Source organism: Artemia franciscana, chromosome 15 (assembly GCF_032884065.1).
Source record: "Artemia franciscana chromosome 15, ASM3288406v1, whole genome shotgun sequence".
Classification (NCBI taxonomy): domain Eukaryota; kingdom Metazoa; phylum Arthropoda; class Branchiopoda; order Anostraca; family Artemiidae; genus Artemia; species Artemia franciscana.
Genome location: NC_088877.1, coordinates 37117252 through 37132380, shown reverse-complemented (window position 1 = coordinate 37132380; position 15129 = coordinate 37117252). Strand labels below are relative to the sequence as shown.

The 15129-nt window shown below is 33.7% G+C and overlaps 2 protein-coding genes across 3 annotated transcripts in view; both read right to left on the bottom strand.

The window, feature by feature from the left end:
* The window catches only part of LOC136036429 (serine/threonine-protein kinase sel-5-like), a 164929-nt gene that overhangs the window by 72722 nt on the left and 77078 nt on the right, over window positions 1-15129 (bottom strand). The window lies entirely within an intron of this gene.
* LOC136036426 (nuclear RNA export factor 1-like) lies at window positions 3561-10123 on the bottom strand. The gene has a single exon (XM_065718655.1). It carries the CDS (start codon window positions 6575-6577, stop codon window positions 4910-4912), a length of 1668 nt encoding a protein of 555 aa, XP_065574727.1. The 5' UTR covers window positions 6578-10123; the 3' UTR covers window positions 3561-4909.

Genomic DNA, 15129 nt, shown 5'->3' with positions numbered 1-15129 from the left:
ATCAGTAAAAAATATACGTAACTTAAGAATTAACTTACATAACAAACTTTCATAACCTTATATTTTTATTATGTATACGAGGGGGTTTGTACCCTCGTTAATACCTCGCTCTTTACACTAAATGTTAAGTTTTGTCCCAATTCTTTAAGAATGACCCCTGAATCAGAAAGGCCGTAGAATAAATAGTTGAAATTACTAAAAATACTTTAGCATAAAGAGCAAGGTATTTATCTCCTCCTAAATACCTCGCTCTTTATGCTAAAGTATTTTTAGAACCCCTCATATGCGTAATAATCTCTGTTCGTTTTAAGTTTCAATGCTACTTCTTCCTTTCATTTGAAAAAACGTTTTCATGTTTGTTTTTCATTGTTTTCTTATAGTAATGCTAGAGAATCCTGCGCCCTTGTCATTAAATTTTTCTTCCCCCATGACAGATTCCTCCAAGGAAAGATCCTCCAACATAGCCCCTCCAGCCCCACCCCCAAACAAAATAAAATCCCCCTAAAAACGTCTGTACACTTCCCAATAACCATTACTATATGTAAACATTGGTCAAAGTTTGTAACTTGCAGCCCCTCCCCCAGGGATTGTGGGGGAGTAAGTCATCCCCAAAGACATAGTTATTATGGTTTTCGACTATGCTGAACAAAATGGCTATCTCAAAATTTTGATCCGTTGACTTTGGGAAAAAAATGAGCGTGGGAGGGGGCCTAGATGCCCTCCAATTTTTTTGGTCACTTAAAAAGGGCACTAGAACTTTTCATTTCCGTTAGAATGAGCCCTCTTGCGACATTCTAGGACCACTTGGTCGATACGATGACCCCTGGGGAAAAGAAAAAAAAACAAAAAAAAAAAAAACAAATAAACACGCACCCGTGATTTGTCTTCTGGCAAAAAATACAAAATTCCACATTTTTGTAGGTAGGAGCTTGAAACTTCTACAGTAGGGTTCTCTGATACGCTGAATCTCATGGTGTCATTTTCGTTAAGATCCTACCACTTTTAGGGGGTGTTTCCCCCTATTTTCCTAAATAAGGCAAATTTTCTCAGGCTCGTAACTTTTGATGGGTAAGACTAAACTTGATGAAACTTATATATTTAAAATCAGCATTAAAATGCGATTCTTTTGATGTAGCTATTGATATCAAAGTTCAATTTTTTAGAGTTTTGGTTACTATTGAGCCGGGTCGCTCCTTACTACAGTTCGTTACCACGAACTGTTTGATCGACTTTGAAAAACGGTGCGAACCTGTATTATTTATGGTTGAGAATGCAGAAAGAAAGGGGGTGAGCCGGCAAAGTGGTTCGCTACTGTCTCATCTTACAGGTATGGCTTATGAATTGACTGATTGGGGGATCCAGGATTTCTAAAAAGGGGTTTGGATTACATTTTAGCAGATACGGAAATTTTCACTGCTAATTTCTTATTAACGCTGCTACAGGGAAATAGCCAAAATTCCATAAATAGAGAGAGAGGGAGTCCGCGAAGTGGCAGGACTATTTGAAATTTGCCACAAAATGTTTTAACCTAGTAGCTGTCCTGTGGTGGCGCAGTGGATTTGACCTTAGCCTGGTAATACGGGACCCAGAGATCGAATCATGCTGCAGCAATGCACTGCAGGGCCGACGAAGGGACCTTAGTAGTCAAGAAGCGTCGTTAATCTGATACAACACAATACAACCTAGTAGCTTTTTTTTAGTTTTACTTTGCGAGAGGTGAATGGATAAAGTTCCTAACCAAGTAGTTTTACCATAGATTATCTATTAGGTTTCATAATAGTCTGTGGTTTTAGATAGTAATATTGCGCCATACAGTCACAATAATTTTCTTCTTGGTAAGAAAAATATTCCCTTAAATTTTTCCTCTGATTATCTGGATGATCTCTTTGATTATCTTTGATTATCTACCTGCGATTATCTGGATTATCTATCGATTGATTTTCTTTGAATATCTATTTCCTTTTACTATGGAGATTTGATTATCAAACAGTTCGTGGTAACGAGCTTCAACAGTTACAAGCCTGAGAAATTTTGCCTTGTTTTAGAAAATAGGGGAAAACACCCCCTATAAGTCATAGAATCCAAACGATAATCACACCATCAGATTCAGCGTATCAGAGAACCCTACAGTACATGTTTCAAGCTCCTATCTGCAAAAATGTGGAATTCTGCATTTTATGCCAGAAGACAGATCACGGATGCGTGTTTTTTTTTTCAGGGGTGATCGTATCGACCCAGTGGTCCTAGAATTTTGCGAGAGGGCTCATTCTAACGGAAATGAAAAGTTCTGGTGCCCTTTTTAAGCGACCAAAAAATTGAAGGGCTCCTAGGCCTCTTCCCACGCTCATTTTTTCCCAAAGTCGTCGGAGAGAAATTCAAGGATAGCCATTTTAATCAATATACTCGAAAAACTTTATAACTATGTCTTTGGGGACGACTTACTCCTCCACAGTCCCTGTGGGAGGAGCTGCATGTTACAAATTTTGACCAGTGTTTACATATAGTAATGGTTATTGGGAAGTGTACAGAAGTTTTCAAGGGGACTTTTGGTTGGGGGAGGGGTTGAGAAGAGGGGGTTATGTGGGGGAGACTTTCCATGGAGGAATTTGTCATGGGGGAAGAAAATTTCCATGAAGGGGACGCAGAATTTTCTAGCATTATTTACAAAACAATAAAAAAATAAATATGAAAAAGTTTTTTTTTTAACGGAGCAACATTAAAATTTAAAACAAACAGAAAAAATTACGCATATGAGGGGTTCACTTCCTCCTAATATCTCACTCTTTTACACTAAAATATTTTTAGTAATTTCAGCTATTTATTCTACGGCCTTTGTGATTCAGGGCTAAAGTGTGTTCTTTAGGAATTGGGACAAAATTTAAGCTTTAGTGTAAAGGGCGAGGTATTGACGAGTGGGCGAACCTCCGTCATATATACGTAATAAAAACATACGAATATAGAAGTTTATTACGTATGCTGATTCGTAAGTTACTAATCTTTTACTAATGAAAACGTTCTTAAATAACTAAAAGTTCCAGTTGCCTTTTAAGTGACCAAAAACTGGAGGGCAACTAGGCCTCCTTCCCCGCTCCTTTTTCCTCAAAATTGCTCGATCAAAGCTATGAGAAAGCAATTTAGCCAAAAAAATAAATATGCAAATTTTGTTTTGATTATTCATCTGCGGAGAGCCAAAATCAAAACATGCATTAACTCAAAAACGTTCAGAAAACGTTTCAGAAACTCATATTTCAGGGGTAGAACTCATGAAATTAGGTGATAAAGTCTTTATCTGCTCAGGCAGGAAGACAGGATACAGAGACAGGGAGTAGGGGTCAGAATCAATAAGGAAGCTGTCAAGTTCTGCTTAGGTTGGCAAGGTATTAATAATAAAATCGCTCATTTTGTGATTAAATAGTGCGGGGTATCAGTCTTAGTAGTGTAGGCTATCAGTATTAGTAGTATATGTAACTGTAGAACCGACTGACGAAGATAGTAGTAGTGACTCAGATAAATTTTACATATAACTACAGGATTCTTTTTGTTTTTGCTTAGTATTTCTCTTTTACCTTTTATTTTTTTTTTAGGCTCAGTTACCAGTATTCTTTTAAGCAAGCATCTTTCTCTTGCCTTTTGCCGTCGGCTTCTTTTCTTTAAACTAGATTCTGGCATTTTTCTCAACAAAAATATAATAATAGGTTTTAATATAGCATCAGAGATCCGCATCAGAGATCGTGCAAACTTCCGTTTTATTTACAGTATCTTCTTTATCAATTACTTCAGCAACATCTTCGACTATATAAGAGTCTTGCCTGCTAACAGTATCTACCCTGTTTTGAGTACCTATTGTAGAAGTGATATTTCGAGACATTTCAGTCTCGACACGATCATCAGCACTGTGGACAATCTCTTCCATTTTCATTCTCACTTCAAATAGAGCTTCTTAAAGGCTGTGTCCCCAGGACCGGTGATTTGCCTAAAGTTGTTACAAGCATTTCAGCATCTCCACTAGTTTCTTCTATTTCGCAAGTTTCTTGATCAACAACTGTAGTTACTTCTTTTTCAGATCTCTTTTCTAAAGTTAAAATATTTACTTCCTCCGTTTCTCCAGTCTCTTCAAGAGTCATATGAAGTTCTTCTGTGTTACGAACATCTTGCTTTGATGTCATAATATTTTCTTTCAATTCGATATCTGCAACTGAAACGTCTGCGTCTACTTCTACGATATTACTCTTTGTTATTGAAGTTGCTAAGAATGGTACTTCCAGTAAAGTAGAATCCTGTTTTGCATTCTCATCTACTGGTTTGGTGATAGGTTTTAATAACCTATATTAAAACCTATCTCTGGTTTGGTAATAGGTTTTTAATATGTACCTTACAAGCTAAAATCAATTAAATCATATTTCAAATTTTCAGGAACTTTTTCATTTTTAAAGACCATCACAAAATTGTTACTAAGACGGCTTAAATATTTATACACTTTACATAACAACATAACACCTTATAGTTTAAATAATTCTTACAATTTAAATTATGTAATGCATGCCTTTTGCTCTTTCAGCTGTCTCTCTAATGGCTTTTCTAGCCCTTTCGTCTGCCTATCTACGGGCCTCTTTTGCCTTGCATCATCTTTCTGAGTTCGGAATTTTGACACTTTCATTCTCATATGGCATTATCTTTCTTCAAAAATATAATCAACCTAATTCCTTTTCAGTCCCCATCTTTAAATTTCAAGTACAACAGCTATAATTTTCAATAAAGTCCAACAGATATAATTTGCAAGGGATATAGATTCATGAGCAACTTTCTTTTGTACAATTCCAAGTGGCTTTATCACTGAAAGGCCTCTGGAGGTACAGTTTTTGCCAAAGCCATCTGTTGAAAGAATTCAGCTGCTGCATTGTAGTCCCAATTACGACATTTCCATCATTTCCCGCTGGACTGACACTAATCCTAATGGATATGTACTTGGCTCAATCTTCAGTGGTGTTTCCACTCGTTTAAATGCCACCTTTTCTTGGGCTTGAGACGCATTTGAAATGAACAGAAAGTCGTTTATGATGCAATAGCCTCCACGTGGTGTAGGACAAATGACAAAAAATCTTGTAAATGACCGAAAAACACCTTTTGGGTCAGTTCCTTCTGCGAAGACCCCTTTCAAATTGATTAACATCAAAGTGTCAGTTATAATAGTAACATCATAGCGGAATGAATCTGGGTCATGTACTGATTTAGGCAGAGCTTCGAGCAGTTTAATTGTCTCTGACCTTCCACGTCGAACTCTTCCCGGGAGGACGCTCGACTGTTTTATTTTCATCAAATTTCTTGATTCCTTAAGGTATGTACCCAAATTGAACCGATTTCCTTCACTTTTGGGTAAGGGTGCCGCTGTCAGACTAAACAAGACATCTTCGTAGTAGGCTTCGCTCAATTCACTTCTTGGACCACGGTCGTAAATACGGTAATACTGATTGACAAACGTATGTAAAACGGCGTTAACTCCTTCATTAACAAGGAACTTGGGCTGCGTGACAGGCATCTCATAACCATCAAGTTTAACATCAAACGTTACTGGCACAGGTAAAACATCAGAATCCAATATAACCAACTTGGGGAAGAACCGTCGAACTTCTCTGCGATACGTGTCGTTCGTTTTCTCTTTCAATCTCTTTGCAATGGGATTATCAGCTAACATAAGACTCTCCAACGGAAGCCCCTTCAGTTTTTCAAAAACGTTCAGACTTTGTATATCATTATTTGAGACGTTCAATGCTTTTACTTCCACGGATTTGTCCACTAGAATCTCCAAATTATCGAGGTTTCGAAGTTTGTTGTTACTTAGGTCCAAGTTTTTTAAGTATTTAATGTTTCCTGCTATAATGCGCATAACTTCTTTCATATTCATAGGACGTGATAAAGGAACGTAATATTCATGACATAAAGATTCGTCATAATGAAAATTCGAAAGATCTAGAGATTGAGCTAGCGGATCATAGCGTCGCTCGAGAACATGTTTCAATTTTATTTGCATTCTTTCGTCTATAGGAAGATTTTGGATTGGCATACACCTAGTTTCTCCAAATTCAACCTTTCCTTGGACAGGTAGCGTTATGTGCAACCGTTGTATTGCACTGGCTGCTCGAGAAGATTCCACAAAGAAAAAACCAAACTCCCCTCGCAGGTGATAATATACAGGTACAAAAGGTTCAGGACAAGCTTCAATTATCGATTTAAGCAATTCACCTCTTGTAACCTTTACATTCTTGATAGTAATTCTATTCCAAAGCTCAACACCATTAGGAATATACCTTGGTCCTCCTTTTCTATAGTCAAATTTTGGATCTTGCCTATCTCCTCTAGCACAACCTAGATTTTCTTGCAGCTGCCTATCAAAATGATATTTCTGCCCATTTTTCCTCTGATGACCAATTCTTCTGTCCTGAAAACGAGAAAAATCTTCTCCTCCATGACCCATCCTTTGATCGTAGCATTCCTCTGAATAAAAGAAACCCCGATTTTCTTCATAAAAGCCTGAAGGCCCGGGCCTTCTCTGTTCTCTCAACTTATCATGTCTTCCCATTTTCCTTCAGCCAAAAAGTAACTGAATCAAGCTGTTTCTCCCAGTGTATATATACTTGAGATGACGTCATGATCGGTTGCTCAGATATGACGTTTATATAAAAATCATGTTACTCTATATAGACTACTACGATGTTTGTATGATTTGAAATGGCTTCATAACTAACATGGCGTCATAGTGACGGTACTACGATGATGTGTGCAAAAGATTTCAGATACTAAAACAAATCTGATAGCTATGAATTAGTTCTCTAAGAAGGCTTTTTCAAAAAAATCTAGCTTTTATCTATCATTTATAACAGTATATTTATATATATATATATATATATATATATATATATATATATATATATATATATATATATATATATATATATATATATATTGGCCATGCCGGGCTCCAGCACGGCACGCGGTAGGCCTCAATATATCGATTCTCATTGTCCCTTGTGTTCTATTGCAGTTTTTTCAAAGATATTTGATTATTAAAGCAAGTCCAATTTCTAACAATGATATATACTAAGCTTCAAAGTATTGGTTTTCTTTTTAAGGTTTTTGAATTCTTGTAATCCCTTGTTTTTTAATTACTTTGTTCTTTTTTAGTTTTTTATCTTTTTTTAATTTTTTTTCTTTTTTTCTTTTTAGTTTTATTTAGTTGTTTACCTTTTTCAGTATTTTTTATAGTTTTTTTCTTCTTTCTTTAATTTATTTTTCTTCATTACTTTTTAGTTTTTGCTGGAACGTGCCCCAGCAACACGTGTGCAAGGTGCTAATTTTTAACTGCATAAAACTTGCGGATATACAACATTCTTCGCAGTCCCATTGTCTGTGCCTATAAATAGATCGTCCGGTTTACCAACTCTAAAACATGCAACATATAATTGTCCATGGGAAAAACAATCCGTATTAAGATCTATACCGCATTTTTCTAATGATTGCCCTTGAGCTTTGTTGATGGTCTTCGCAAATACTAATCGAATTGGGATTGCAATTCTTCGAAAAGAATTGTAATCTTTTAAATTGAAAAGGCAGATCCGTTGGAGCGAGGAACAAGAACAGCCTCACCCTCGGAAGGCCCTGTCAAGATTGTTGCCTCTATTACGTTTTCCATTGTTTTTCTATACGGCAAGTTGCGTGCCGTTGTAAAGCTTTGGTGGGTTAATATTTCGCAACAGTATTATGTGTACGCCTAGAGATCCCCTGGAGATCCAGGGAATTTAAAAATTCTGATGGATAGTTAACCGCTTCATTTGATTCCAGAGCTGAGTTGACTGACTTGTAAATGACTGTCTGGTCTCAGATCTTGGTCAAGATAATATTGTTGATTTCATGGACGTCTTTGTTCTTGGCTGCCAGAATCGCTCGTTCACTTAGTCATTTATGATTTTTATAATTGGTTAGAATATTTGAAAATACATTTTAAACCAAATCATTTTTTGACGTCACTAAATTACAAAATTCAGGAGGCAGTTGTATACGTCCTGAAATTGAGTCAACTGGGAGCTTTCCGTTTCCAATTGCCAGCAATTGATCTGAAAATATTTCACCAGAGTCGTCTTTTTGCAATCGGACTCGCATATTTATAGTTTAATGTCTTTACGTGTGCCCATAAATTAGAATTTTTCAGGCAAGCATTCATTTCATCTGCAGGGGTTGATCTAGGTATTATAGGTAATGTTTGCCTGAAATCTCCCGCAAACAATGTTAATGTGCTGCCAAAGGGTTTGGAATTTCCTCGCAAATCTTGCAATGATTTGTCAAGAGCCTCGAGCGATTTTTTGTGTGCCATTGTGCATTCATCCCAAATAAAAAGTTTGCATTGCTGCAATACTTTACCCATCCCAGATGATTCGGAAATGTTGCAAGTGGGAGTTTCTGTAGGCTGCATAATCAGAGGCAATTTCAAAACGGAATGAGTAGTTCTTTTACCAACCAGCGACGTTGCGGCTATTCTGGACGACTCAAGGGCCAACGTAATGTCATTTGTGGATCGAATTGATGACGTAAATTGGACTTTCCTAATCTGGCCCTTTCGCTTTGAGCCACAAGTCTGGTTTTGCGTTGCTCTGGTGTTCCCTCCTGGTGTTCCCTTTTTGGTGACATTGTAGGATAATTATACATGCATTGCTTTTGTAATACAGCGAAACGTCTTCTTTTTTACTATCTTTATCAGCTCCAAGCCTAGTTTCGCGTTGCGATTTTAGTTTTTTTCTTATTTTTTAGTTAATCCTTTTTTTTCTTTTTCATTGTTTTTCTTTTTTTAGTTTTTTCTTTTTTTAGTTTTTTTACAGCGTGAAAACAGACTTGCGTCTCAAAGAGAAATTACCAAAAAAATCGTGCCGAGGAGTCACAGGAACAACGTGAAAACAGGCTCGCGGGTCAAAGAGAAATTACCAAAAAATCGTGCCAAGGAATCACAAGAACAACGTGAAAACAGGCTCAAGGCTCAAAGAGAAATTACCAAAAGAAAGCGTGCTGAGGAATCACAAGAACAACGTGAAAACAGGATTGAGGCTCAAAGAGATAATGCCAAAAGAAAGCGTGCCGAGGAATCACAAGAGCAACCTGAAAATTATCGCCAGGCATTCAGGTACAATCCAGTCGATGATTATAGCTTCAGTAGATGTGTTCAAATCAGGACTATGTCTAAAATTTGTCCCTAATGCAAGGCATTGAAATTTAATGGTGAAACAATGGGAATGTGTTGCGCCTCAGGACAAGTTAACCTTCCTCAACTGGCTGCACCACCAGAGCCATTGAAGACTTTGCTTACTAGAACTACGTCAGAATCTAAGGGTTTTTTTATCAAACATCCGAAAATATAACTCATGTTTCCAAATGACGTCATTTGGTGCCCAAATCGAAAATCAAGATCAATTTATGCCTACTTTCAAAGTAAAAGGGCACATTTATCATAGAGCAGGGTAACTTCTACCATTCTCAGGTGAGAATCGTAAATTTTTACAACTGTACTTCACCAGTGATAGCAATTCTGAATTGAATGCACGTTGCAAAACTTCTCCCGACTTTGAAACGTCTATCGTTTCCCAATTGCAACATCTTTTCCACGAAAACAATGATTTAGTGCGCCTGTTCAAAACAGCAATCGATGTGATGCCTACTGATACGCATAAGATTGTTATTTCCGCTGACAAAACGCCTATTGGCGAACATGCGCGTAGATACAATGCTCCAACTATCGACGAAGCGGCAATCGTTATGGTCGGTGATCAGTTTTTACCTCGAGATATTATTCTTCATAAGTGAAAACATATATACATCTATCTATATTCACAGGTGATACACAGGGACACAACTACAATGGCGCGTAACGACTTACGCGCGTGGGGGGGGGTGCTTGGGGGGCGCGAAGGGCCATACCAATAGCTAGTAATCTAATAAAATTCGTGTAAGAATTATCAAATACTAGCTGTTGGGGTGGCGCGACGCGCCACCCCAACACATAGTTGGTGGGAGCGTTTCGCGCCCAAACCCAAAGACCCCCCCGCGCGCGTAAGTCGTTACGCGCCATATTAGTTACGCGCCATTGTAGTTGTGTCCCTGTGTCCCACCTGTGAATATAGATAGATAGATAGATAGATATATATATATATATATATATATATATATATATATATATATATATATATATATATATATATATATATATATATATATTATATATATATATATATATATATATATATATATATATATATATATATATATATATATATATATATATATATATATATATATATATATATATATATATATATATATATATATATATATATAATATATATATATATATATATATATATATATATATATATATATATAATATATATGTTTTTAACTACGTAAAACTTAGGAATATACAACATTCTTGGCTGTCCCATTGTCCGTGCATATAAATATATTGTCAGATTTACCGACTCTTGAACATGCAACATATAATTGTCCATGGGAAAACAATCCGTATTCAGATCTATACCTCATGATTCTAATGATTGCGCTTTAGCTTTGTTGATGGTGATTGCTAATCGACCATTCCCTGTGTCACCGTCGTCATTTATATATACCCCTGTGCCCTCCGGCGTCCCCGTTGTAGTTGTGTCCCTGTGTCCCGGTCGTCATTTATATACCCTGTATCCCGGTCGTCATTTGTGTCCCGGTGTCCCAGTCTGTAATTTCTCTCTGAGTGTCTCGGTCGTCATTTATATTCCTTGTGTCCCGGTGTCCCGGTCGTCATTTGTGTCCCGGTGTCCCGGTCTGTATATTCATTCGTTTTTGAATTGGTCTTTTTTTTTAGTTTTAGTTTTTTACCTTTTTTTTAGTTTTTTTTAGTTATACCTCATGATTCTAATGATTGCCCTTGAGCTTTGTTGATGCTGATTGCTAATCGAACATTCCCTGTGTCCCCGTCGTCATTTATATATCCCCCTGTGCCCCCCGGCGTCCCCGTTGTAGTTGTGCCCCTGTGTAGCGGTCGTCATTTATATTCCCTGTGTCCCGGTCGTCATTTGTGTCCTGGTGTCCCGGTCTGTATATACATTCGTTTTTGAATTGGTATATGATGAAATAAATTTTTGTGTTTTTCCCCCTTTATTTCTTTTTAGTTTTTTTGGTTTTTACTTTTTTTTTAGTTTTTTTTTGTTTTTTTTCTTTTTTCTTTTTAGTTTTTTTTGTAATTTTTACCTTTTTAGTTTTTTTTTTATTTTTATTTTTATTTTTAGTTTTTTTTAGTTTTGTTTTTCTCCTTTATTTTTCAGTTTTTTTCCTTTTTTAGTTTTTTTTTCTTTTTTAGTTTTTTTAAGTATTTTAGCTTTTTTAGTTTTTATATTAGTTTTTAGTTGTTTTTTCTTTTTAGTTTTTTTGTAGTTTTTACCTGTTTTTGTTTTTTTTTTTTACTTTTGTCCTGGTCGTCATTTATATTCCTGTGTCCCGGTTGTCATTTGTGTCCGGGTGCTTTGTTGATGGTGATTGCTAATCGAACATTCCATGTGCCCCGGTCGCTTTCTCTTGAGTGTCCCGGTCGTCCTTTATATTCCCTACTAGCTGTTGGGGTGGCGCTTCGCGCCCCCCCCCCCAAGCCCCCGCGCGCGTAAGTCGTTACGCGCCATTGTATTTGTGTCCCTGTGTCCCACCTGTGAATAGAGATAGATATATATATATTCTATAGAGTATATATATAGGCTATATATATATATATATATATAATATATATATATATATATATATAATATATATATATATAATATATATATATATATATATAGAGTGGCGAAACCCTATATAGGCCAGTGTATTCTCCTGATGGGCCCTTATGTTGGGTGTTGCCTCTGAATTATTTGTCTATATTATTTTTTCTATTGTTTGGTAAATGACGACTTATACTTATTGACGACATGACTGCATGTCCATGGATCATTCTTTATGGTTGATTGTGTGTGGCTATGTTGTTTGACCTATGTGATTGTATGGATGAGTAGGGTTAAGGCATCATTCAAGTGCTGGTCTATATTAATCACTAATTTAGGAAAACAGTCTTCCTTTTCTCCTTCTGTCTCTCTTTTTTTGTGTTTGTGGCTGTTGCATTGGTGATTCTCTTTTCATGATATATATATATATATATATATATATATATATAATATATATATATATAATATATATATATATATATATATATATATATATATATATACTAGCTGTTGGGGTGGCGCTTCGCGCCATCCCAACACCTAGTTGGTGGGGGCGCTTCGCGCCCCCCCAAACCCCCCACGCGCGTAAGTCGTTACGCGCCATATTAGTTACGCGCCATTGTAGTTGTGTCCCTATGTCCCACCTGTGAATATATATATGTGAATATATATATATATATATATATATATATATATATATATATATATATATAATATATATATGTTTTTAACTACGTAAAACTTGCGAATATACAACATTCTTTGCTGTCCCATTGTCTGTGCATATAAACAGATTTTCAGGTTTACCGACTCTTGAACATGCAACATATAATTGTCCATGGGAAAAACAATCCATATTCAGATCTATACCTCATGATTCTAATGATTGCCCTTGAGCTTTGTTGATGGTGATTGCTAATCGAACATTGCCTGTGTCCCCGTCGTCATTTATATATCCCCCCTGTGCCCCCGGCGTCACCGTTGTAGTTGTGTCCCTGCGTCCCGGTGGTCATTTATATTCCCTGTGTCCCGGTCGTCATCCCGGTGTCTCGGTCGTCATTTGTGCCCCGATGTCCCGGTCTGTATATACATTCGTTTTGAATTGGTATATGATGAAATAAATTTTTAATTTTTTCCCTTTTTTTCTTTTTAGTTTTTTTTATTGGTTTTTACCTTTTTTTAGGTTTTTTAGTTTTTTCTTTTTTCTTTTTAGTTTTTTTTGAAGATTTATCTTTTTAGTTTTTTTATTTTTATTTTTATTTTTTAGTTTCCTTTTTCTCCTTTATTTTTCAGTTTTTTTCCTTTCTTAGTTTTTTTTCTTGTTTAGTTCTTTTAGTTTTTACCTTTTTTTAGTTTTTTAGTTTTTTTAGTTTTTTAAGCTTTTTTTAGTTTTTTTATCAGTTTTTAGTTTATTTTATGGTTTTTTCCTTTTTTAGTTTTTTTTAGTTTTTTACCTTTTTTCAGTTTTTTTTTAGTTTTTAAGCTTTTTTAGATTTTTATTTTTTTTTCTTTTTAGTTTTTTTTTTGTAGTTTTTACCTTCTTAGATTTTTGCTTCTTTATATTAATGCTAAAGCCAAGGTTCGAACCTGGAACCTCTTGAACCTAGAACCTGGAACATAACGCCTTATCAACTCAGCTACATCGGCTTGATACATTCTTTTTTGAATTGGTATATGATGAAATAATTCAGACGTCATATTATATGATGAAAAAACTTTTTAGTTTTTTTTTCCTTTTTTCTGTTTAGTTTTTTTATTGATTTTTATCGTGTTTTTTAGCTTTTTTAGTTTTTTTTTCGTTTTTTCTTTTTAGTTTTTTTGTAGTTTTTATCTTTTTTAGTTTTTTTTATTTTTATTTATATTTTTTAGTTTTCTTTTTCTCTTTTATTTTTCAGTCTTTTCCTTTTTTTAGTTTTTTCTTTTTTAGTTTTTAGTTTTTTTAGTTTTTTACCTTTTTTTAGTTTTTTTAGTTTTTTTAGTTTTTTAGCTTTTTAGTTTTTTTTATCAGTTTTTAGTTTTTTTTTAGTTTTTGCCTTTTTTTGGTTTTTTCAGTTTTTTTTTAGTTTTTAGCTTTTTACCTTTTTTTAGTTTTTTTTTAGTTTTTTAGCTTTTTTAGTTTTTTTTCTTCTAAGTTTTTTTTGTAGTTTATACCTTTTTAGTTTTTTTTCTTCTTTTTCTTCTTTTTCTTTTTTCTTCTTCTTATATATATATATATATAATATATATATATATATAATATATATATATATATATATATATTATATATATATATATATATATATATATATATATATATATATATATATATATATATATATATATATATATATTTATATATATATATATATATATATATATATATATATATATATATATATATATATATATATATATATATATATATATATATATATATATTATATATATATATATATTATATATATATTATATATATTTATATATATATATATATATTTATATATATATATCTATATATAAAAATAAGTTGTCTGTCCGTTAAGCCAGATTATATCTTATCTATATATATAAAATAAGTTGTCTGTGGATCTGTGGATCAGGTGCATATGACGTCTGAATTATTTCACACTAATACAAAAGAAGAAAAAAAACTAAAAAAGCTAAAAAACTAAAAAAAACTAAAAAAAGGTAAAAAACTAAAAACTAAAAAAAACTGAAAAAACTAAAAAAAGGCAAAAACTACAAAAAAACTAAAAACTAATAAAAAAAACTAAAAAAGCTAAAAAACTGAAAAAACTAAAAAAACTAAAAAAAGGTAAAAAACTAAAAAAAAACTAAAAACTAAAAAAGAAAAAAACTAAAAAAAAGGAAAAAACTGAAAAATAAAAGATAAAAAGGAAAAAACTGAAAAATAAAAGATAAAAGAAAGCTAAAAAATATGATAATATATATAAAAATAAGTTGTCTGTCTGTCTGTGGATCTGTGGATCAGGTGCATATGACGTCTGAATTATTTCACACTAATACAAAAGAAGAAAAAAAACTAAAAAAGCTAAAAAACTAAAAAAAACTAAAAAAAGGTAAAAAACTAAAAACTAAAAAAACTGAAAAAACTAAAAAAAGGCAAAAACTACAAAAAAACTAAAAACTAATAAAAAAAACTAAAAAAGCTAAAAACTGAAAAAACTAAAAAACTAAAAAAAGGTAAAAAACTAAAAAAAAACTAAAAACTAAAAAGAAAAAAAATAAAAAAAAGGAAAAAACTGAAAATAAAAGATAAAAAGGAAAAACTGAAAAATAAAAGATAAAAAGAAGCTAAAAATATGAATAAAAATAAAAAAAATAAAAAAGATAAAAACTACAAAAAAAA

Excerpts from the sequence above, each read along its gene's own strand:
- LOC136036426 (XM_065718655.1), bottom strand. The coding sequence starts at position 6,577 with ATGGGAAGACATGATAAGTTGAGAGAACAGAGAAGGCCCGGGCCTTCA.